We start from the raw sequence: 25640 nt of genomic DNA, 5'->3' as shown, positions 1-25640 counted from the left end.
TGTCTGTACTTAATTTTTACTTACTTTTAATACTCGTAAAATGGTAACACAGATTACCTTTTCTCTAGGGTTTTTTAAAAAAAAACTTACAATATAATTTTCTAAACATGTTGCACTTCCTGTTGTTCATTTGATGCAGATGTATTTACTCTACTCTCATTTTAACATGCATTTTTTATTTTAAATTAATTATCTTAAATGTATTTTCATTATCATTTAATTGTGATTTATGATATTGGACTACAAATTTGATTAACCTAAAACGGTGGGTAAACTTTTCCTATCCTCATATCCCACAATTTAATTTTCCTCAAGATAATCCAAAATAACATGTGGCGATCCAGTCCATACCAAACCATAAAATTATAAGTGATTTCTGATGTTTAAAGTCAAAGTGTTTCTGTGACAGCAGGTGGCAGACTTAGCTCAGACCTGACACAAGACAGTGAAGTCCTCAGGACAAGTAACTGTGGGTTCAATTTTAAAAAGTTCAAATTATACACAGCATGAAATATAGCATAAAGCATTATTAACATTATATTATCCCACTAATGTAGCAATGAGTGTCTTTCATTTGAAAGAAAACAGAGTGACCATCACAGACTCAAACATCTGTCACACCGTTCGTAGGACTCTGTGGACACTCGCTGCTGTAAATACACAACAAGCAGGAAACCCATAAGCAAACTGGTGAGAAATTCTCAGACCATCTCCAAGGTGAAGAAGTCAACTGTCCTGGTGAAAAATGACACCTTGAGGAAGTAGAGGTCACTCTGTATCCATGCACTTCCCTTTTTGCAGCCCATTTATCTCCAGACTGTGTGGACGACTTGAAACAGATCAAACAGAGATCCAGAGGAAGAGGATGTAGGCCGCTGGCTTTTGACACTGCTTGGAGAATGGCAATAACATCCAGCCTGTGGAAATGTAGGTCACCTGTAAGCCATTACATCACATGAATTAAGGGATTTCTGCATCCTAAAACAAACTATGTTAAAGATGCTAAAATGCACGATTGCACAATACACAATCCATTCATTAAATGTCAAGATTCAAGTGCTTATTCATGCACTGAAATGCAATAATATTACCTGAATCGATGTAAATGTGTTGGTCATAAGGGATCAGGTTTCTTCATTTGAGGCCATTTAAAACTCATCCACACAGGTTTATTTCAGCAAGAGCGACACATGCACCTGAAGCAAAGATTGTTATGTTCAACAGCTCCGGAGCTGATGCTTCTTCTTGCGCTCTAAATGTTACTGTTTGCTGAGAGAATTAACACCAGGTATCAAAGTCCACTTTGGTCTGGCAGAACCAGGACACGCATCCATCACACGTCTTCGTCTGGGGTGTCCTCCTCACTGACAGACCCACCGCACCACCGCACTGCACATATCACTACAGTTCACCTCTCACCCTCAAAATGTCTCAGCGTCTTTCCAGAGCCTTCAAGTCATTGGTGTGAGAAGTCTTGCTTTTGAGTATGTTTTCAATGGACCACATTGTGATAGAAAGATGCAATAAAACAAAAATATACAAAGCTTCTCAGTTTCTCTGAATCCTTTTGCTGTTCATCTGTGTAACGTCTTACACAGATGTCTTTTCTCATGTCTCTGACCGCTCCTTCTCCAGAAGGAAGCATAAAAAGAACAGTTTGACATTTTGGGAAATACGCTTATTCACTTTCTTGCTCTTCTAAATTTTAAGTATGTTTTTACACCTCAAAAGAAATGAGCGGTAACTTGTAATTAGTGAGTTTTGCAGTCGTAAGTAAGCGTATATTAATTTTTTTCCCCTGTTTCCAGTCTTTATGATAAGATAAGCTCACTGGCTGCTGGCGGTAGCTTCATCTTCGGTGTAGAGACACGAGGGTGGAATCAAACTTCACATCTACATCTTGGCAAGAAAAGTGATTATTGTAATTTAAAAAATGTCAAACTATTCCTTTGATACAAACTATCCTACTGCTGATGCTGAAATGTTAAAGCCACAAACTCCGGTCTTCCGCCACATATGGCTACTTTAAACATCTTCTGTCCATTTCTGAGCCATTTGTGAGGATTGTGAGAATGTCCATTGTGAGGTACAACACTTGAGAGATGCCCTCACTGACCCTTACAAAGTTATACATTGAAACAGAGCACTGTTAAAGTGTTTCGCGATATTGTTGAAAATTCAGCCCTTAAACCTCCTGAACAATGATGCATTTGCACCAAGCTTTATGTGTCTTTTCCACTTCTCAGAGGCGTGTGAGTCCCATTCATCTTCTTGCGCTGAAACACTGGTGGGCTCATCTCTCTGACCGCCTGTGTGTGTGTGGTAACCATGAAAGCCACTGAAATAGCAAACAAACATAAAACAGCTGCCTGGTTGAAGGAAGGAGGGAGAGGATCCAAACCAGACTGGAGGTAAACGTTGGCGTGTTGACTCTCTGCCTCACACAGACGGAGCACACAGAGAAGCTCTGTTGTCAGGGCTGTTTCAGGCAAATAGGCCAACTCATTCCAGAGGTTACATGATGACCCCTGTCTGTTGTTTTTTTGGCAAAGCTGAAGGTGTAAAAAGGACATGATGGTGATAGCAGGATACAAAAACAGCTGGCGGTGTAGGAAAGTGTTGAAATGATTACCCTGCATAGTAATTTATCAAGTCAGGTAATAGCTCTGCTAAGTTGTGAGCACATTTTAGACTTAAATCCAGCTTTATTTTATGTTTAGTGTGTTTCTGAGTACACAGGGTTAGGTGTTAGGAAGTGATCTTCCCCTGACCTCAGATATCAGGGCAGTTTGACTGCCAGAGTACATTATAACACATTGTTAATAGAAATGTCAGAGCTCCACCATCGTGTTTACCTTTCTATATTGATGTAGAAATACATACATGGCATTGGAATTTAGTTATATAAAAAAAAAACTGATATAATGCCTCTTTTGTATCCACAGAAACATATTTCATGTTCTCCTCGTGCTCCTGCTCCCCGTGTGGGTTCACTCCGGATACTCAGGCTTCCTCCTACAGTCCAAAGACATGCAGGTTAATAGGTGGTTCTAAATTGCAGATACATGTGAACGGTAAATGGTAAATGGTCTGTACTTGTATTGTACCTTTCGACCACTCAAAGCATTTTTACATTACATCCGCATTCACCCATTCATACGGGAGGAATCTAAGTTGGAGGAGACTATTCTTTCACACACTGAAGCTGCTTCAGGACCAAGTTGGGGTTCAGTGTCTTGCACAAGGATACTTTGACATGTGGACTGGAGGAAACAGGGATTGAACCACCGAACTTTGCTCCATCTCTGTGGATGTGAGCATGAATTATTATCTGTCTCGGCCCTGTGACTGACTGGCACCCAGTCCAGGTTGCACCCCGCCTCTCGCCCAGTGTCAGCTGGGATTGGTGCAGCCCTCTAAGGATAAGTGACATACATAATGGACGGAAAAAAAGGATACAGGAATTTATTACGAGAATTTGACTAAACAAGAAAATATATGTTTACAGTGTATTTATAAAGCAAGTTACAGTCCTTTCAACTTTCATAAAACTAAGCCATATTTTTCCACTATTTACGGTCAGCATTTTGTAAGCACTTATCTCTCAATGTATTCACATCCTGCCATTACTGTTTCCACTTAGTGGCGGACTCCGCCATTCGCACCATGGATTCAAATTGCTTTGTGAAATAAATTTACAGGGTTATATCAATCAATCGATCAATCAATCTTTATTTATATAGCGCCTATTCATAACAGCAAGGTAAGAGCAGGTCTAGACCAAACTCTTTAATTAAGGGAGAGACCCAACGATTTAGGGGTTCAAATTTAAGGATTCAAGAATCCCCACATGAGCAAGCAACAGATATTATATTAGGCAACAGTGGCAGGAAAAACTCCCCTTTAACGGGAAGAAACCTCGAACAGAACCATTCCATGCATGCATCTATCTAGTGTTACTGTTTTCATCGTTTCAGTTTTATCAGCTTCATTGTTTAGACTCACAAGATTGTGTTAAACTGCGATTTCACACCTAATGTCAGCATTACCCTTTATTTCAAAGAGACAGTAGTTGTGCACAACAACCTGATTATTTTATTGTCGAATTTGTCTGCTTGGTTACATTTATAATTTGTAGCAAACATTGTATATCATCAAGTTACATTCATAGACACAGAAGATTAACATTTCTCATTGATGACACATAATATAACTTGTAACAATAAGATTAGCAAGAGTTTAATTGCTGTAACAGAGTATATAACAAAGACAATATGAAAAAATATTTCATATAGAAAGCATTTTACTTTGCTGAATGCTTCAGAGCATATAGTAATTTTCTATTAAAATCTGTTACTAAGTAAATCTAATATGACATTTTCATAAAAAGTACTATATACAATATGCAACTTTGTACAAACAGGACACAAACAAACATAATACAGTACAGGAGAAACAACGACAATAATACTTGTTTAGTTGAGTTTAGACGACAATGTATTAAGTAGCTTTTACAGCAATTTCAAAACATTTAATTTTCATAAAACTCCCAGATCAACTGTAGATGTTGTTACTCTGGGAGTTGAGGGATATTTGGTTTATGAATCACAGCTTCACTCCATCTGTGGTTGAAATCCAGTAGTAGCTGAGAGTGGACGACAGGAAGTGCGCGTCAGTACCGCTGACAGGAAACAAAGCGGCCAGCTGTCACTGCAGAGAATAAATAAACAAAAGGTTAAACCGTGCGGTGGGTGGGAGACTTTACTACAAATCATTCCAGTAAAAAAACTTGTCGACACCTACCACGATGTCCATCCTTAAGCACGGCCCACCATGTTCTCCAGGCGCTCTATTCTCCCAGACACGTCGGCTAGTGTGGTCAGTTAAGGAAACACATTTGTAGACAATGAGAATGAGAAATGGCGGTCATATTGCTCCCTTGAACATATACAAGACACACTGTTAAATTACATTCCCATAACAATACCAGCAGGTAGAAATAAGCCGCTTTCACCTCAGTGAAATGTGCTGCAGGGAATGTTTATAATAAAATGTCTTCCATCTGAAACAACAGGAAGGATATGCTTGGCTGTAAGCTGCTGGATGGCGGCCTGTGTCTGCTTCTGGAAAACCAGTCTGGCTTCACATTTACAGGGATCCTCCACCACCTCCACCTTCACCTCTTCGCCGGGAGAAAGAAAATTTCACGTCAGTGTGACAGATCATGCAGAAGGTGAAAAAAAAGCACACAGAGTGCGGCCCGCTCTACTTTTTCCAACCAGGCTGCTGTTCAAGAAGAAATCAAGCTCAAAAACACATTAAAAGATAAATACATTCCAAAACATTCTACAATATCTTCGCTATTTTGCAACAATAAGGCAGTTATAATGAATCAATTCTATAATATTACCCGACAATTGTCCAACAAATGCTGCAGTCAACAGTGAATTACAGAGTCAGGGGTTACGCACCAGTTGGTTGTGATGTTGTGAAGCCCTGCTTAGAAGCCAAACACTAACTGCACATTGCTTTTAAAGCTTTCACACATATACTTTTATGCACATTTGCTGCAGGAATCCATACAGTATGTTCTTACGTTTCAGGGAACATGTTTTCTTGTCCGCATTCAAGATATAACCATTCCGGCACTTGCAGTAATAGGAGGCATTGCTGTTGACACAAATGTGTTCGCAGTCATGTCCCATGGCACAGGGGTCCAGACCTAGAATAAGCCGGGATTAAGGGATGGTGCTGTCAAAATGGCAGCATGGATACAGTTTCATGTGCTAGCATACAGTATACTATAGGCAGGTAGCGTGCGATAGGCAAGTTAGTGCTGTGCAGATTGCAAAAATCCACTAAACCAGTTGATGGTTATCAGTATCTCTTTCTAACGGAGGATATGTGGAGGCAAAATGATCTAGTTTTACTGCAGCAGCTATCTTAGATTCCATTTGTGGCATTTTTTTTTTTTTTTGCTTGGATCAAAAAAGCCATATTCGCAAGCTTTTCTTAAATGTTTGCACTTGACCACATGTTACTTGTGGTGGAAAACTTGGTCCATTCATTCGTCCTTCACCACATCTCAGCCAAGGTCATTTGCGAACTGCTTAGGTTCACTGTGTGTTGGACAACACAGGTAAAATCACAGAACCCTGAAGTACAACAGTGATGACATGAGTTACATGGATAAATTATGTCATTTGAATCTCCGGGGGGAACAAGACAAACATCAGACAGTAACATGGCAAACATTCACAAATTTACAGCAGAACCTCATTTGCCACAATCTTTAAAGGTCTAATACAGCTAAATCTGTACTTCAGATCAGCAAATTCTAACAGATTATTTCAATTTTCACGTTTCACCAGCTACAAATAGTGCTTGATGGAATTCATATGTATGTAGACAACTTTGTTATATGTATGTTGTTTTATGGCACAATAAAACCAAACCACATCTACACACGTGTCCATATTTACATTATTTCAGTCACTGTAGTCTTTCCAGACTGGTTTGTGTTAAAACTGAGGTTCTACTGTACATTTCAAATAAAGCATTAAAAGCAATCACTGTAATGATGCTTTCAGTACAAAACAAATGACTAATGATCACCATATGCATTTTTTGCTTTTGAAAATAAAGAAGCTGAAAGTTTAGGGTTGCACAGCCCCAAGACTTTACACTGGTTTAACTTGGCGACTACAAGCAGGTTCTAGTGCCGACATCTGCAGTCCATGTGGGGGTTGAGAGCATCTGGCCTTGTATTTTTCCTCATGATTTCAGAGTTTATAATTCACCAGTAACACACTGAATGATCCACAATCTGCAACAAAACCCCCTGTAGACTGTAGGTGCCCCTTACCGAGGAACTAGAACCGGGGTTAATGGCGAGAAAAGGGTCTCGCAGGTCTCTTTGTCCTACCGCACAGGGTCTCCCTGAATTTGGAGGTGAGTTTCTCGATGACACCGTAGGTCTCCACATAAAAGACGTGGTCCTCCAGGGGGATGCTGGCCATCTGCTGCAGGGACCGCATGTCAGCACGGTCCACCCCGACAGCGTAGATCTCGATGCCTGAGGCCCGAGCTGCAGCGGACACTTCCTCCACCTGGTCTTGGGGTCTCCCGTCTGTCACAATGATGGCCACCTTGGAGATGTTCCGGGAGCGAGGCCTGGCTCCAGACTGCTCTGTAAAGGCTTCGTTCATTGCGGTCTTGATGGCGAGGCCGGTCATAGTGCCAGCTGCCAACGGCTCGATGCGGGAGATGGCTTTCTTCATATCTGGTTTGTTGGAGTGGTCTTTGAGCAGGAACTCGATCTTGACCGTGCTGGCGTAGTTGACCACAGCCACTCTGGTGGCGTCCGCACCCACGTCCAACGTGTCGACCATGTCAGCCAGGAATATCTTCACCTTCTCAAACTCACCAGGACGCACACTGCGAGAGCTGTCAATGATGAAGACCAGGTCGAGGGGACGGCTCCTGCACTGAGAGTCCAACTCTGGTAATCAACCAAACCAGGATTAAGTGGCAAGTTAAGACCATCTAATCCTAAACATCCAGTTCTTTGTTCAGAGAAACATTCAAACTTGTTGGTTAAACAGTCACAGTCAGAGTCATACAGTTAACAATCATGAACAAGACACAGGACACCTTGGGATGCACAACGCATGTTCCCATGGTAACAACAGGAAACGGTTGTGCATCACTGCAGCGGTAAAATAAAAGGTTGTGTTTCTGGTGAAATGATATTGTATGCCGTAATACATACTGTATCATTTCAGTGTTTCAAGTCCAGTGTTTCAGTCCATCAGAGACTTATAGGACTTATCCTTTTATCTCATTTCCCTGAATGAAAAGGATGCTTGTTGCCCACACATAAAAAGAGACATCACACCTAAAGATGGAGACAGTGTTAGGAGACCTGCCTGTCAGATCACATACACATATTCTGAATCACATTTCTCCAGTTTAGTGTCAGATCCTTTTTCAAAGAAAAAAATACAGACTCTGGTTTTATTCAAACAAACTTAAAATGTTCAATGCAGAGAGGCCTTTTTGACTTTTTAGTTTTAAATCAAAAAAGGCCGAATAACGAAGTGAAACCAAATGGCAATTCAGCCTGTTAGAGGGGCACTTATTTTATCCCCTACTACTAACATATATCACCATCAAAAATTCTGTGATAATCACTTTGAAATAAAATTACATCTGCTTTAAAGGAATGGTTGGCAAGAAAAATAAAAGATCAACACCACTCTTATGTCTGTAGAGTAAATGAGGCTGCAGCCAACAGATGGTTAGCTTACCTCAGCAGAAAGATTGGACACCTAGCCTGAATCTCTACAAATGTAAAAGAAAAGAATCTGTCTGCCAGCAGAGCTAAAGCTCACTAATTAAACTGTTATATCTGCTCAAAATCTGAAGTATAAAAACACCATGTTGTAGCAACCTTATGGTGTGAACATGACAGGAAGTTGATCCAACTGGACTAATCAAAACTGTTACATTCTTCATGACACATTTTTTTAATGTGATGACAAGAAGGCAACCTTTCAGTGTCAAGTGTTCATGAGGGAGCTTTAGAGCTGCTGCAAGAGGGATTTTGGATCTTTGAACAGAGCCAGGCTAGCTGTTTCCAGTCTTTATGCTAAGCTAAGCTAACGGTAGGCTGGTAGTAGCTTCATATTTAACAGACAGATATGAGAGTGGTATGGATCTTCTCATCTCACTCTCAGCAAGATTTTGCAAAATGCTGATTTATTCCTTTAAATAAAATGGCATCTGCTTAAAGTGGCATTCACGCATTTCTATTCGATCTCAAAGCGAAACAAACAGATCTGACCTGGAAAGCATTGGGGGGGGGGGAGCAAACCTGACTGGTAATATTCTACCTGTCTCCACAGGACTGACGGTGGTGATGAAGCCGCTTTGGGTACTGACCGATAGCGTCACAGGAGCGGCTGTCTCCACTGGCGCCACAGTTGTCACCACCACTGGCATGATGGTTGTCACCGGTGCTGCTGTGGTTGCTGGCAGAGTTGGCAGCACTGTCAGCTCTGGTAGAGTTGGAGGGACGGTTGGGAGGTACACCAGAGGTGTCGTTGGTACTGTAGGGTCTAACTTTGTTGGACAGGGACCTTTCAATTTGTAGGGGAACGGGCCTTTGAGCCTTTGATGGGGATGGTGAGCTACTGGTGGAGATAGACCTTTGTATATGTGGTGCATTTGTGGTGCCACTGGCCCTTTGAATCTGTGGTGATAGGGCGGCATTGGGACTGAGGGTCTGTGGTACGTCACCGGAGGAGACAGAGGAATAGGTCGATACACTACCGGTGGAGGGATCCTTGGTGGCTGGTAGTGGTAGTGATACCCTCCTCTATACGTGTAATCACTTCTGTGAACTACAGGGCCCCCGGAAAGGAAAAGTGATAGAGAACATTAGTAGGTTGAAAGCAGATCAACAGGAAAGCTGTGTAAGTTGACATTGTGAAGTAAGTTGAAGGGAAATATACAACAACTTTAGCTTGTCTTGTGAGCACAGACACATAATTAGTTGAAGCATGAGTGTACGTTCAGCCACCTGGGTCGTTTGCAACAAGCTCGGATTATCCGCTGTAAAGCCTGTGAAACACCCGGTCAAGGATTTCAGATTTCAGATTTCATGCATGTTGTGTTTGGGGAAAAGTGTAAAATCCTGTTGTTATACAACTGGTTCGATTAAGTTTTGGGAGGATTAAATATCTAGTTTTACTAGCCCTTTCATATTTTCTGTTCAATTTACAAACATGACTATTGTAAAATGTCACCTGCAAGAATAAATGACTTCTATCATGAAACAATTTGCATTATTTTTATGTAAACCGATCATAACTGGTGACAAAGAGACTCAAAAAGTTTAACGTGGCTGCAAAGCAACTGTGGAATGTAAAATTAGTACATTTACTCAAATACTAGACTTAAGTACAGTGTTGAAGTAGTTGTACTTCTATTTTATGGTACTTTATACTTCTTCTTCACTAACACTAAACTTTTAACTCCACTTTTATCATTTTACGTATAGAATCAATAATAAGCTCACACCAAATGATGCATTGCTTTGGATTTAATAAATAAACAAGTTAAAATGAGCTCCACCTTGACCGAACCACTACATTAAAATGCAAATAATCTGACACACTGTGTGGTAGCACAACCCAGATGGGGGCTATTTTTCTGCATAAATAATGTTAATTTGGCTCATAATGGTTATTCATAAGTCTTAAGTAAAAGGTACAGAATATTATCTAAGCAAAAGTACTTGTAGTGAGAGAAAGTAGTGAGGTGGATACGGCTTCATTTTAAACAATACATTATATTAATATATAATATAATAACACGTTTTTCAGTGTAAAATCGTAATTTGAAAAGTAACCACTGATGTCAAATAAAATCAGTGGAATTAAAAAAGTTGGCTAGAAATAGTACTTCTCATTAAAATGTAGTGATGTATTTACAGTACTTGAGTAAACACTGGTGTTTTTACATTGCTGCACTGCTACTTTCACTTAAGCAAAATAGAAAACTGTCCCTCAGAAAAACTAACGCAGTGTTTTGGACTGAAGTTGCAACCATCACTTACTTGCCGGGTTGAGGGTCCTGAGCGGTGGTCGGCCGTTGTTCCTGGTCTGTGCGTAGCTCTGTGCGGCTGTGAGCTGCGGGTCTCCCGCGCTCAGTGGGTACGTGGCCAGGACGTCAGACAGCAGCAGAGAAGCGCAGCACAGCAGCCTCCAGACTCCAGCCCTCATCGTGCCTGCATGCTCAGTGCCCCGGTGGTCCATCCTGCGCCTGATCTCCTGCTCAGCTCGGCGGGGGTCTGGCCGCCTCCTGATATGAGGGGCTCTCGGCCCGACGCGTCAGACCGTCTGTCCAATCCAAAGGTGGGACGTGATCCGCAGGCCACGGTGCAAGAGGACTGTCACGCGTTTATCGATGGGGTCCCCCAAACGCATCACTTTCCTCTGCCAGACATTTTGACTGGACACAAAAATGTCGCATCACGAAGGTGTTTATGGGGCTTTTTCCACACTGCGGGGGACAGTAGCTACTGGAGAAAAATGTCGAGTCCAAAAATACTGAAATAGCTTATAAGATCGACAGGTGTAGGTTTTTAATCATAAACTTCCCCGAGTAGGGGAATATATATATATTATATTCTACTTATATAGCCACCTGTTGTTCTTGTTCTTTGCTGCTGCAAATCAGCAAATTTCCCCAATGTGGGACGAATAAAGGTTTATCTTATCTTATGTACCTGGTTGGTTAATCATCTGTCTGTTATTCAGTCATAAAAGATAAAAGTTGGGAATGCAGGCCACGTCCCACCTTTGGAATCATCATAGTGAAGACCAGATGCTGTACAATGATGTAATGAGTGCTTTTTGCATCTGAAGAGACTCAGTATTTCACATTTCACCATTAGACGAGGGAATGTTAATAACTTGGCTTGATGAACCTGATCCAACTTGTTAAAAAGCCTGGGTATAAAAGCACAACCCCTTCTATCCATCAGCTCCTTAAGTTTTCACCCTCATTTCTGAATGACAGCAGAAGACCGGAGTGTCAAAACTCACCTAAAGAATCATTCAGCATCTAAAAACAGCTACTTTTCAGCCAACATGGATAAAAAAAGCTCCAAATGTGGCTGTTGAGGTGAGTTTCTGTCAGCAACACATAGTGACCGTCCTTTCCAAAGAGTCAACAAAAGAGTCCAGATGACATAAATGTTCTGAAACGTTTATTGAAGTCAAATGTATTTCCACTAGAATAAAATCATATTACCAGTAAAGTAATGGGGGGGGGGGCTGTTGATAAGCATGCAACTACTAATGTTCACAAGACTAACCGTTTGCTCCAGATGTCGGGTGAGAAAGAAGCAGAGAAAATGATCCATTGTCAGTGCCCTCTGCTTTTTCTCTCCGTCCGTCTCTCAGTCTCAGATGGAAAACTATTCACTAGCTTTGCTAACACGTCAGGGTGTGGTGGTGAACTGAACCACGGCAAAGCTAAATAAATAACAGACAAAAAAGTGCTACAGACTCCATTCAAGACTGAGATGGAATAGTCTAGATCATTAAGGGAGGGAAAGTAACACAATTCAACAATAAGAGCTATAATAAGTGGATTGTCATAATAGTCTTTTAACACTTCATATATCAATCTATATATAGGATGGTGCTGGATTGACGATAGCATTTCAAGCAATGTAATTTTCACATGTATCCCTTTTACTAAGACAAAAAAAAGGCCAGAAGGGGGAGGGGAGGGCGGGGCGGGTGTCGGCTGGTAGCTTCTGTTCCTTTTCAAACATCACATCCATTAGATCATTCATTCATCTCACACAGATTTCATTCTATCCCACCTCTCTTTTCTCACTCGTCTATAGACGTACTGTGGGTACAGTGGGTCGGGTAGAACTAAACATAGTCAGTGGCCTTACACATACACAGTAGGTCAGAGGAGGGTGGGGATGTGAGGGCATAATGGTGATCAGAAAGGGTTAGTGAGGGAAGGTAGGAATGCATATGGTAGTGTGTGCGTGTGCATGTGTGTGGTGTGTGGTGTGTGTGTGTGTGTGTGTGTGTGTGTGTGTGTGTGTGTGTGTGTGTGTGTGTGTCTTTTGGCAGCGGGGCTTGTGCTTAAGCAGGCATGTAAGGGGGAGGTGGTTCCTTCTCTGGCATCTTCATTGCCATCTCATAAGTGGGCAGGATGTACTAGAGAAGAGAGGGGAAAAAACAGTTTAGAGTCACTGTGCAGAAAAAACACTGACCAGAAGCTGTGATGCTTCTGTCACAGATCAGAGGTACGACTAACGTTAGCTGTAGCGCTAATATGTACTCACACATTAGTCATTCAATTGTTTGAGCTCTGGGAAATTATGATGGGGATTTTCTACTGTTTTTTTTCTGGGATTTTTTTCTGGCATTAAATAGACCAAACTGATATATTTAAATTGTGTGTTTTGGCTCAACCAGGCCACAAAACTCAAAGATATTCAGTTAATTGTCATAAGAGACAAAGAATACCAGAAAATCCAAAAGGAAAATGAAACAATAAATGATTAATCCAAACAGTTTCTGTAGATTAAAAAAATACTACAAATATACTAGTTTAAGATGGTTTTCTGAGTCTTGTATGATAGTAAACTGAATACATTTTGGTTTTGGGTTCTTCAATTAGTCATTTAAATGTGCCAACTTAAGCTGTGGGAAATTGTGATGTTATATACCAAACAAGTACTCAATTTATTGACAAAGAATTTGCGGATGTACTCCAAAAGAGGGAAGTCCCTCTTTTGGCTTTTCAGACAAAATGAGAATCAATGTTAATGTGAGGACAGCACGCCCTCTGCTGGCTTAACCAAAGAATTTCATATTGCTTCATCTGACAGTGTCGGGGGGTTTTGGTGACAGTAGATACAACTCCTAACAGTCATGATAATGGCAGCTTGCATACCTGGGGAGGGGTCTCGAAGGCAGGGTACACTGCAATCTCTGGCATGTTCCTGTTGTTGATGTACTTGTAGCAGTTCCACACACAGTTGATCAAGTAAGCCTGGAGAGCAAAGATAAGGTTGTATTGAGAATTTTGTGGTTTAATCAGGCTGTGTAACTGAACAGTCAGTAAACACTTTCAATACATAAGCTCATTGTTTTTTCCCCCCTCTTAAATACACCAAAAGAAATTCTAATGGGACCAATGGCGCATCGGTGGTAAACAGAGCTATGCTTTCCTCTGATTTCCTTGCTCGTCTTAAACTCACTTCTTTACTGAATCCATAACAGGAAATATCAATTTTTTTCATCCAACCATATTGGATTTCTTTTTTATTTTAGTTTGCATTACTAGGACATAAATTAAATTAACCAACACACTGAATAAGCACAGTTTATCTGTGCATAACCTATAATTTCACCTTGAGGATGATGAGGAAGGCAAAGAAGACCAGCACAAAGAGCAGGAGACAGCTGGAGTCCAGGGAGAGGAGGTTATCCTTGTATGGGAAATCCGGCTGAGGAAGAAAAGAACAGACAATGGCAGATAATCAATAAAACCTTTTTAAACTTATTCAGCTCACATCGCCATCAATGCTACCATGCCAACGATAAGAAAACAATGAATGATCTCCATTTCGACCAGAGGCCATCAGCCGCAAAATTATTGGACCAACAGCTAAATTGTGCAGTAAAATAAACACGAGTCTTAGTGTGATTAATTCATGACTCCAGACTGTGGCCTGGTGAGACTGGTGAGACTGGTGAGACTGACCAGCTGGTCCAGGTAGTCCTTGATCCTGGGGAGGTAGGTGAGAGAACTGATGGCCACCAGGCAGCTCAGAGCAAAGTCAAACAGCTGATAGCAGAAAAACGGGATGAGCCAGCCGTCGCGGTGCTGAGAAAGATAGTGACAGGTGGAGACAAAGTCATCAACAGACACACGTGTAAGATTAACGTTCTTATATATCTGTGTGCGGTGGGTGGGTTCTATCTGTTGGCTCTCGCTGTACAGACTCTACAGATGAAGATGCATTTGCAGCCTGAGCAGCAACCAGAAACACTGTAGTTTTCATTCTTTTAAAGTGCTCCAAGTTTAAAAACCTAACCTTGGTTTTCATGGTTTAAATGTCTAATGTGAGTTTTCGTGGATTGAAAACTTTTTCTCAACTGCTCAGGCTGTGACTACATCATCAGATCTGGTTTGGGGTAGCTGAGAAGAGTCTACCTACAGAGACGGGGAGTGCTGACATTGTAACTTTGTACATTACCATCAGCATTCTAGCTTTTTTTTCTACAAAAAACACAGTAGGTATATGCTATATCTATGTAGCAAAGGACTGATTATCTTTAGTATATCATAACCATGGTTCAAACATTTAGGGTATTTCATAGGGACACTACAGCAACAGCAGCTCTGCACTGCCACACTGAATTGGAACAGGGGTCTCTACTGCAGCTGTTCGGGAGCATGTACTTGTACAACTAAAGCATGACTCTTGCACAGACTGCCTGCACGAACAATGGACCCCGCATGCAGATGTGAGTCATACTTTAATTGTGCAGTCATCCCAACTAGCAGCTTAAAGCAGCACCATGTCAAAAGGCTATCAAACCTGTCTGTCTTGATGCCATCAGGCAGGCCTGGGAGGTAAAGACGACAAGCGGTAAGAAGATAGCATTGTGTGCTACACCCCCACTTGCATTGGGATACTTTTAAACATCAAGCTAAAACGTACTGGGGAGGGTGCTCTTGTATTTCCTGTTATGTCTTACTTACCTCTGAAATCTGGATTTATTATTAGACAACTTGAAAGCGATGCTTTTTTTATAAATGCAAATTCAGAGATTACATATTTGCATAAGAAACCATGACAGCACTTTAAATAAAGTGCATGCTGTCAAAAGAGAATTTAAAAAACGGCATCACGTCCGCTATGCAGACTTACAGTAATGGCTCCATACACCATCATGGCACTGATAGTGAGCATCAGCAGAGAGATGGCAAATCCAACACAGGCGTTCTCTGTGTGAGGAGAAGTGAGAATAAGGTTTATTACATTTCAGCTCAGCTGTAGCCTTAATTGATAATGTATGTATGAGTGAGTGTGGGTGAATGTATATTTGCTTGCTCTCTTTGAAGCAGCTGTGATTTGCATACAGTGTAAGTGAACTGTCTCCAGGGCTTCTCTCTTTCCAGCTAACGCCGTCTTAAAAGGCCAACTCTGGGGAGCGTTAAGCCTCTCCCTCTCAGCTGTGTAGTGTCGGTAAAGACACAATGAAACTCAGTCTGGGGTAATTGAAAGGGTCTGCCTTTCATATCCTCTTTTCTTCCCATCATTCTCACTTCCTCAAACTGTTCTGCCTGTTGCACTGGAGAGACAGAGCTGCTGCAGCAATGCAGTATGAAACTGTCAGAGGACTGTCTGGAGCTCACCCACAGGTTACTGGAAACAAAATACTTATAGGCTTAGTTTCTGGTATTCAGCGAGTAAGGAATACAAAAACGGGCCTATATGTTGGAATTGATGAAAATACCACTTTTATTGTGTGTTAAACATAAAGTTATGTCCTTGTGGGTCTTGTTCGGGTCTAAACAATGTTAGTGTGTGGTTTTGCTTGTATTCAGTTATAGGTTTATGACTGGACAGGGTCACGTGTCAAAGAAATGCTATTTTATATCAAATGTCCAAAAAAGTGAGCAGTGCTAAAAATCTTCATATGATCTCTACTTTTTCTTCTCAATTAATCTGCCAATCATTTTCTTGAATAAGCGATGTTTTTACTTTTAATTTTTACTATCACAACTTTCTAAAGCTAAATGTAACATCTTCAAATTGTGCGTTTGGTCCAAATCAACAATCTAAAACTCAAAGCCACTCTGTTTACTTTCACAGAGGATAGGATAAAAAGAAAATTTGAGACTTGGAGAAGCTGCAACCAGAGAATAATTGGCGTTTTGTAGTTAATTATAAGTAACTGCAAGACAAATACTCTGCTTAATCCAAACTAAAAGCCAAAAGGTCATTTTCAATTGTTCCATCAGTTAAATCATTTCTAAACGTGGCCTGAAATCTATAGTAATAAATAAAACTAACAGTCTGATAAAGCTGCACCAATATGCTAACGTTGCCTCTGCGGGCTGTGGACACCCTCCACTTCCCTGTGTGCTGGCATGAGCCTGCTGTGGGAAGGTCAACCCACCACAGTTGTTTCCCCTCCTCTCCCGCTGAGTCACTGTTTTAGAAAAATTAAGAGGCCTTCACCAAGCCAACCAGCAAAACAACCGCCACCTCAAGAGAAAAAGGCACCCTGATCGTCCTGCCAGCCCTTCCCCAGCCCACATAAACACGGACGCCTAAATCCTTCAGGAAGAAGCAACAGTGGACACCACACCAATAACAACATTTCCAAATGATGTGTACACAAAACAGCAGTGCTCGGCTGTTCTCATGAGCTGTTTTGTTTAACAGTCAGTGGGGAGTTCTGTGCTCCCTGTGGAAGATGAATCACATGACACCCTCAGCACAGCAGCAGCTGATGGCTGAGAGAAAAAAGCAGCTATACACCACCAAATCCAATACAGAGAGCATTTATTCAATGATGGGTTATTAAGGAACCCACTGCAACAGACGTGTAAATGCTTGATAAACTTTCAGTATTTCTCATGTAGATTTCGCTGCTTACCAGACATCCTGTCGGAAGCAAAGTAATGGTCAATGACCTCATACTGCAAGTCAATTGTGGGCACGTTCTCTGGGTGGGTCACAGCTACGGTCAGCAGGATGCCCATCAACAGGTTGACTACCTGTGGAGAGGAAGGAAGAAGAAGAAAGATGCTTGTTTTTTCAGAGGACTCTATCCTTTACGTGACTGACAAAATAATACCACACAAGGTTTGGAAAATATTTTGGACTGAATTCCTCTTGTATAGCCAGCCATTTGTTGAATTCAACGTGCAAAGACGTGAAGAAGACAGACAAAAACAATTTTGCTCAATTATAATTGAACTATTTATCTTGTTTTTGTCAAGGTTACTTTATCATGTGGGAACACAGTCATGATGATGAGCCGTTCACGGACACACGAGCATTCAAGCATTAAGAGACGGCACATTCACAAGAGGTTATTGCAAAATAAACTCCACAAGACAAACAAGCAATTGCAAACACCCTGGAAAAACAAATTACATATGCTGGCATGAATTGGAACAGATAGTTATCAGGAAGGAAAATGTAACTTATTATATGCTATGAAAAATGGTTAGCAATGTTATAAAACAGATGTTATTTGGAGTTAATGTAACAGGCTAAAAATCGGTGGGACTATTCATAGAGAAAGTGGCTTTTGAGAGATGATACTAAAAACTTATCAATGAGACCAAGAACGCTCTAACCAAACAAAGCATTACCATCATATTTGATTCCAACTTCTATGTCTATATGTCCAATACTCAACCACATCAAAAGCTTGCAAAACTAAAACTTCTGCAAAGAATCTATGGAACAACTGAGTAACATCATTTTGCCTGCTTGAGCACAGAGAAAAAGAGCTCCAGTTCATGACCACTGACTATTATAATGGCTGACACCATACACCAAATCACCAGCCTGTCTGTCAAATTTGAATAGCCACTGTAAACACGTTTAAAGGTGTTATCTCATTGTGAAAAACCGTTTTCCTGGAAATAGAGGAACATGGCTCACGTGTTTTATACGTGTCAGATATTGTCCAGCTGTTGAAAACTCGGAGGAGGATTTCGAAATGCAACCAAAAGCAGGAACATCTGTTATGTGATTAGGTAAAACGGGAGGGGATTAATTCAGCTGTGAGCTGAAAGGAATTTCGTTAAAGCAGAAACGAGATGAGCAGAGGTCAACGACGGCTAACGATAGCAAACAGACATGCACCGGAGTGTGTCAGTGAAATACAGTTCCTTTTTAAAAAAAAAAAAAACAGCGACTACAGTATAAATCACACTGAAAAAACGGTGTCCCTTACTAACAAACGGTGTTAATGCGGATTCCATCATGGTCAGGCTTGTTATTATGTGCTTGTTATGTCAGCTAGCGTGGGCTACCGTGCTACATAACGTTAATCAAAATGTCACATATTTTAAACCCTCAGGTCCTATCCTAATGCCAGTGACTCTCTAATGTTACCTGTTGTCTTCAGTACCAGTTTTCTAACCGCATTTCAAGGTTGGACGAGTTGTGTGGACAGAAACACTTTGCTAGTCAGACCTGAAATGATAGCAGGCTGTTGCTAACGATAGCATAACGGTAACTCTGCATGTAACGGCTGTTTTAGTCAAAAGTAACACATAGCTCACATTAAAGTTGTGGACAACACTCATGAAAACAATATTGTAAATATTGAATATCGCTGTCTAGTTGACATTCATTATATAACTTATTACTTAAGCGAACTTACTCAAATCCATAAGCAATGCTAGCTAGCGTGAGCTTGCTAAGTCCCATCAACCATTTTACGTACCATGTACCATGTTCCCAGGATGATGGTCCCCGTCCGGACGTGGCAACATCCACAACACCTGGTGGTGTACAATCTGTCTCGACTAGGCTTGAAATGATGCATGTCCTCCACAAGCGTAGGAAGAAACATCGGTAGAGCTGGTAGTGGAGGAGAAATACCTTCTCAGCATCAACAGTCAGCGAACGGACACGGAGGAACGCCCACCGCTTCCCTGACGACCTGCGCGACTCCGCGGATAAAAACAAACGCGCTGACGGACCGGAAGAGGCGGGACCAAAGGCGCTAACTTTGACTGACAGGGGTTTGAACCAATGGCCATGAAGAAATTACGAGCACAGCCAATAGGCGCAAGGCCGTGTTGGAGCAAGCTAGATGGAAAAAATCCTCAATAAATTGCCCCAAGGTACAATATCTTTAGGTTCACAGCGGGACAATTTGTGGTGATTGCATTAAAAGCCAAAGTGTTTGTTTAATACTATATCACCATTACTTCAAGTTCAAGTTCTTTATGCACAACAATTACTGTGAGGCAGTCACTGGCAATGAAAATCATTAAATCCTTCAACTATGCTCTTATAGATATGCACAAAAAGAACCTAATAAATAACTGAAGATAGTGCAGGAAGTTAAACTACATTATTAACACCTACATGAGCTCATTCCAGTGATGTGTGGCTAAAACCACAGGGGATGTGTTGTTAAACAGCAAAATATCAGCTGATAGATCATTTTAAATGAGCAGCTGCTGAATTTATAACAGCACAGACACAGAGTCTGCAGATTAGTCTGGTGTCATTTCTCAGAAATATTGATCAAAGATAATATATTATTGATGGAGTCTGTGTGGTCACGTGCAGAGATGCTCAGGCTTATGAATCTATAAGGGAACATCATATTGACAATTATTGAATGAAGTCTGGTGATTTTGGCATTGGTGGGATTAATCAATCAATCAAATACTTTATTAATCCCCGAGGGGAAATTCCGGATTAGGAAATTCTAATAACTTCATAAAATTTAGATTAAGTAATATTATTTTATTAAATTAATCTTTTAATCTGCTGGTTTCTCCATCTCTCCGACATTATGATACAAATACAACCTAATCCTTCATATTGTAGTTTTAGAAGGCTGATTTTATAAGGAATAAATCAAATGGTCACTTATCATATTACAAAAATCACTTTTTGGACTAATTCTACATTTTTTTTAATGTCTTTATAGTGAAGAGCTGACTGCAGTGGGTCCATATATCATCGGATAATCCATAATTTCATTCATTCAGATAGATAGATAGATAGATAGATCAGCTGCTCTGATCTCATTTCATTGTCCTACATACATTTAAACAGACTGCATGTAAAATACGTGCACGCACACAAACACACACACACACACACACTCTGAATATATGCTCATACAAACAAAAAAATACATGGATAATTGAAATTAGTATAAAGCTCATTTATTAATTACAAAAATAGTAAATATCATTTCATATCATCACATTTCTAGACAAGATAAGGTGTTGTGTTGTAGCAGCTGATTCTTATTACGTAATCATTGTCATTTACATTTATACAAGCTGTATGTATGTACACATTGGAATGGCTTTCCCCAAGATTCACATAGCACATGGATTATCCAGGATTTTAGAAAAACTGAGGTCATTGGTCCTGCATGCAGCTTTGAAACGCCCTGTTGCACCTGAGAAACACTACTTAATGGGGGAACAGACTTCAACACAACAGCTGTCCAGATGCTGATGAGGATATCAGAGATTTATTCATGCCAAATTGTTCATAACGCTTAATGGATCATAACAGATGGAGTATTAATTAATGTGCAGATGCTCTGGTTCAAAACGAGACCGCACTTTTCTCTGGATGTCAGTTTTTAAGCTACGGCAAAGGCCAAAACGTGGCCTGCAGCAGACTAGGTAAGGTTTGTCTTAGCCTTTAGCCGATAGCCAGAAACGTCTTTTTGCTCTGTGATTTAAAACTGAAGCAGTTGTCCATCTCTGAACCGGCCAATTCAGAGTGAGGAGTCAGGAGTTAGCAACAGTAAAAAAAACAATGTCAGTGCAATAGGTTTTTTAGTAATCCTGAGGTCGTTACGCATGCGGGCATAAATATGCACAAAAATATTGGGCTGATCGGTCCAGTAGTATGTGAGATTTGCTGTGGACACACGCACACATATCAAAGGCAGCATGCTCCACAAGGTGCAAGAACAACTGTTACCACTTATGGCAATATCACCTGAGTAAAGAAATGCTGGTTTTTCAAGGTTTGAACAGTTAAACGACTTCTTCCCGCTTGGGTTTGTGATAATCTTTATCTGGAGCCCTCTGCTGGCCCAGAGAGTATCCTCCATCTTCCTTCTTCTGCCATTTGTAGATAAATATCGCTACTAGTATAGCTGCAAGCATCGCTCCTGTTACTCCTCCTGCAATGACTCCTGTAAACAGAAACATACAGGACTGAGTTAGAATACATATTAACAGTGTATCATCCTGTTAGATTCAGCATACCACACTGAAAGTACCTGCAAAGATTTCTTTGTTCTCCAACAAACTCTTGCTGTTGGCCAGAACAACAAATCCTGATCCGCTGTTTTTTGCAGACCACTGTGTATTATCAAAGGTCAGGCCCCAAGAACCCTAAGGACAAAAGAAGGGACAGCTGAATAACTTCATTTCCTGCCCTGCCATCCATATTTAAATGTGACAAAATAGTGAGACTCATTAAAACAAGCCAAGTGCCCTACGTGGAAAGTATTCTCAGCTCGACCCCCGTTAACGCTTTTCATTTCATCTGGTCAAATGACAAATAAAGAGCATAAACTATATTGTGTGACATGAACAATGGATACAATGTAAAGTGAATAAATTTCTCATTGTGTCTTTGTGTGTAGCACACAGCTTTACCTTGTTCTGGCCAATCGCCTGAGCCAGACCCAGAAGTGTCCAGGTCATATCCTGATCCCTCCAAGTCTTCAGGAGGTGCAGAAAACTAATGTCATGCAGAAGATGTAGTGAGGATGTTTAAAAATGCAGACTACTGCTGAATAGTGGCATAACAATATTGTTTCCTGTCTTATTAGCAGTCGTATGAAAACAGACAAGTGGTGAAGGAAGCCTGTAAAAGAGACTTTCCTGAAGAGCACAATAAAGAAATTAATCATACCTCAGATACAAAGTCCCTCCGAAGTAACGTTGGCAAACACATCATGATGTAAGTGCACACACAGTTATCACCAATAAAGTTTAATGAGTAGAGAATACAGCTTGAATTAGATGGTAGTATAACTCCACCCATTTAGGTAAAAGAACAGTGATCTTAAGTTAGCAACTTGGACTCTGCACTTTCACTGTTTAGTTTTAATTTGTGAGAAATGACTCTGGTTTTGTTCTTCCAATGCTTGCACAGGTTTCCTCCCACAGACATGAAACTTTCCCTTATATATGTGTATATACATATATATATAGTATGGTAGAACAGGGTGATTTGAGCCTGTGGGGAAGCTGAGCGACCCCTTGTTTCTAGGCAACCATAGACAACATTGGTCATGTGACCACACATTGTTGAAGAGTCATCTATTTTACTCACCGTGTGATGGTGAGAGGCCCACGGAGTAAGTAATAAGCACATTTAAGTTCACCATTTTTTTTGCCATTTAAAGTGATATTTTTGTGTTCAAGGAGTCATGATTCTTGTGTCTACAGACAAGTGTTAAAACAATTAACCAATGTTAATGCTTTAGGAGGTTACAATATGAGGCTGTACTGTTAGCATGACAACTGCTCGATGATACAAGTTTGTGAAAATGGCAGGGTCGAGTAATAACAGCAGAATCCAAATGACGCATGTTGAGTCAGAAATCATCCGACACACCCACTTCCTTTTCTCAGAGTCGACAAACACATTAATTCAATGGCTCCATGACATCTTTACACTTCCTGTATACATCACCTTTAGCCAGTTGGCTTAGCTTAGTTTAGCCTAGTTTATCTTAGCTTATTTTAACACAAAGTCTAGATAACAATTTGAAACAGTTGGATAAAAGTACTCGATGAACAGTGGAAATAATTGGCTAAAATTACAGTTGAAAGAGTTTTACTCAAGATTTTGAGTGCAGGACTTTTACCTGTTCTGGAGCATTTTTATATAGTGTTCTTAATACTTTTATTTCAGTCAAGTAGCATAAGTACTTTTTCTACCATTGGAAATATTGTATTATTTTCTGTACTACGTTTATTTGACAGCTATGGTTACTGGTTACTTTGTGGATTTGGATTTTACACACAATTTAACAAATGTGTAAAATACGGTGGATTATCATAAACCATGCAACAATGACACTGACAATATAGAGTTAAATCAGCTCCAATTTGACCAACTACAACATTTAAATGTTGTTTACACCTTAATGCATCAGTAACAATAAAATAATAAAACAATAAACGTGATAATATGGGAATACAGTGGAAACAAGGTCAACGGGAACTTGTACTATTAATACCTATAATAAATCCAACTGGCAACACTTTAATTTAGGCACTAAAGTTAAATTTAAATTTAATAAGTTAAATTTGTAATTCATGACTTTTACTTGTATGAGTATAGTTTATAATATTATGATATTTGTACATAGAATACTTCCATTGCTGCCAACACGGATGCAGAAAAAGATATTTAATGGTGGATAATATCTATAAAATAGCTGATCAAGTTTTCTCTATTTATATTAATAGTTTCTTCTAAAAGCCCCCAAAGCCAGTAGGTGATCTCAGTAAGAGGTGTGATGTCCTCCGCTGAAACATTGAGTTATTGATTAAGGTAACTGTGGATAAAACTATTTAATGTTTCAGATATCAAACTAATCTGGAGCCCCAGAGACGATGTACTGGCAGAAACTAACACACCTTGTCGCGGTGACACAGTCCTTTGTTAACTCCAGGAAGTGGGGAAAGGTGAGACTTACGTAACGTCTATGCTGTTTAAAATGTCAGTCAGACAGACATTAACAGACTTAAAATGACTTACCGACATGCTGCCCGGGTGTATTAATCCCACAATTAAAAGTAAAGAGGCGATTATTGGTCTCCTCATGTCTCAGCAGGGATGTTGTGGGCTCTTCCTCCTCGCGGACCTCCGCAGGTGTTTTCATTGAACCTAGAGCCTGTGCCGGGTTAGGCCCCGCCCACCAACAGCTTTAATAGAGGAAACAGACAGATGTGCTCTTTACACCAACAAACACACATCTGGAAACCACTTTAGATTATCTGAAGGGCCCATTGAATTTTAAGAAATAAGATGAATTTAAAAGTAGTGGACTGAATAGCAGGGGAGTATATGAAAGACTACGCAGTTAAAATGACACCCAGATGCTTTTGGATTTGTTCAGTGTTGATGCATTTGGAGAACATTCACACCAGTGCTGCAAAAATAAAAGAAAGACATAAGAAAAAATGTCCAATTATTCACTTAATCAAAACGAAAACGACACATTGGTAACAAAAGTAACCATACTAAAATATCAGTTTTATATTTTTTCCAGTTATTTATGCATTGTGTTTTCACATGAAAGGTCAAAGTGGAGTCAATTACTAATTTATTCACCTTGACAATCTTCACTACATCAATATGGATTGATTTGCATGTAAACAGCTTAATTTGAAAAATAGTAACTACAGTATAACTCATGTAATAGAGTAGAAAGTATAATATTTACCTTTAGAATTTAGCACAGCAAAGGTAGAGTTTCCAAAGTTCACCCCCTGTACTATTGTATTTATACTACAATCAGCTGATAGGCCCTTGACTAATCGCAGCTGATTATGCAACAACCTATACAAACAAGTATTCTTCTTCACATCATCGGGTATTTTTAAAGTTGCTGAGTCAAAAAAGCCAAATGAAATCTAAATGATTCTATATTTGTCTGACGATAAAACACGAAAACTTCGTCAGGGTGAATCCCTTTAATATGCAGTGTATCTACTGTAGGGCAGTTTGAGTTGTACCACTGGGGGGGGGGATCATTAGGTTTAGCTCACGCTTTTGAACAATTAGTTAAAAACATCATTAAAAAAAAAAACAAACGAAACATGAGAAAAACCACAACGCTGCTCGTCAAATGTTAGAAGAACAGTTTAATCATACATAGTCACAATTCTGCTTCCAAAAATGAGTTTGTTTTCTTCATCTAACATCTGGAAATGTACATAAGGCCACCTGAAAATGTACATGACTTTGACAGTGTGACAAAACTCATATGTTCATATTTATATAATTGACAATATTTTACATTGCTTTTGCTTACAAGGTAGTAGCTGTTCCAAAATACAGCACTCTTCTGTACAAAAATAATTCTTGTCATATCCTGTGAAGTTTCCATGGTAGCAGAGAGGACTAAATGCTGCCTCAGTTTTAGTACAGAGTGTTTTTTTTCTTCTTTTTAAACTGTCACACATCAGAAAGACTATCAACAGTGGATGTTACAGCTCCAGTACAAATAGAGGCTGGCCTTTTCCATAGCGGATTAAAAACAAAAACCATGCCAGATTGTGAAGCCATAAAGTTTTTTTTTTTTTCCTTTAAAATAACA

The 25640-nt window shown here is 40.1% G+C and overlaps 3 protein-coding genes across 3 annotated transcripts; all 3 read right to left on the bottom strand.

The window, feature by feature from the left end:
- Window positions 1-4687: 4687 nt before the first annotated feature.
- On the bottom strand, window positions 4688-10905 carry matn3a (matrilin 3a). The gene is made up of 6 exons (XM_070849751.1): window positions 10622-10905; window positions 6926-7501; window positions 5597-5722; window positions 5084-5182; window positions 4804-4873; window positions 4688-4710 (listed from the first exon to the last, which is right to left on the bottom strand). Exons 1-5 carry the CDS (start codon window positions 10818-10820, stop codon window positions 4818-4820), a joined length of 1056 nt encoding a protein of 351 aa, XP_070705852.1. The 5' UTR covers window positions 10821-10905; the 3' UTR covers window positions 4688-4710; window positions 4804-4817.
- An 856-nt stretch (window positions 10906-11761) lies between these two features.
- Window positions 11762-19251, bottom strand: laptm4a (lysosomal protein transmembrane 4 alpha). The gene is made up of 7 exons (XM_070849250.1): window positions 19029-19251; window positions 17220-17340; window positions 15482-15558; window positions 14308-14430; window positions 13955-14050; window positions 13495-13593; window positions 11762-12752 (listed from the first exon to the last, which is right to left on the bottom strand). The coding sequence occupies exons 1-7, from the start codon at window positions 19155-19157 to the stop codon at window positions 12678-12680; spliced, it is 720 nt and encodes a 239-aa protein (XP_070705351.1). The 5' UTR covers window positions 19158-19251; the 3' UTR covers window positions 11762-12677.
- A 1226-nt stretch (window positions 19252-20477) lies between these two features.
- Window positions 20478-24233, bottom strand: LOC139217794 (syndecan-3-like). Its single transcript, XM_070849252.1, has 5 exons — window positions 24077-24233; window positions 21958-22042; window positions 21798-21844; window positions 21576-21690; window positions 20478-21488 (listed from the first exon to the last, which is right to left on the bottom strand). The coding sequence occupies exons 1-5, from the start codon at window positions 24140-24142 to the stop codon at window positions 21328-21330; spliced, it is 474 nt and encodes a 157-aa protein (XP_070705353.1). The 5' UTR covers window positions 24143-24233; the 3' UTR covers window positions 20478-21327.
- Between the last annotated feature and the right edge of the window lie 1407 nt (window positions 24234-25640).

This window comes from Pempheris klunzingeri, chromosome 18, assembly GCF_042242105.1.
Source record: "Pempheris klunzingeri isolate RE-2024b chromosome 18, fPemKlu1.hap1, whole genome shotgun sequence".
Classification (NCBI taxonomy): Eukaryota; Metazoa; Chordata; class Actinopteri; order Acropomatiformes; family Pempheridae; genus Pempheris; species Pempheris klunzingeri.
The sequence above is the reverse complement of the archived record's forward strand: the minus strand, read 5'-3'. Positions and strand labels throughout refer to the sequence as shown.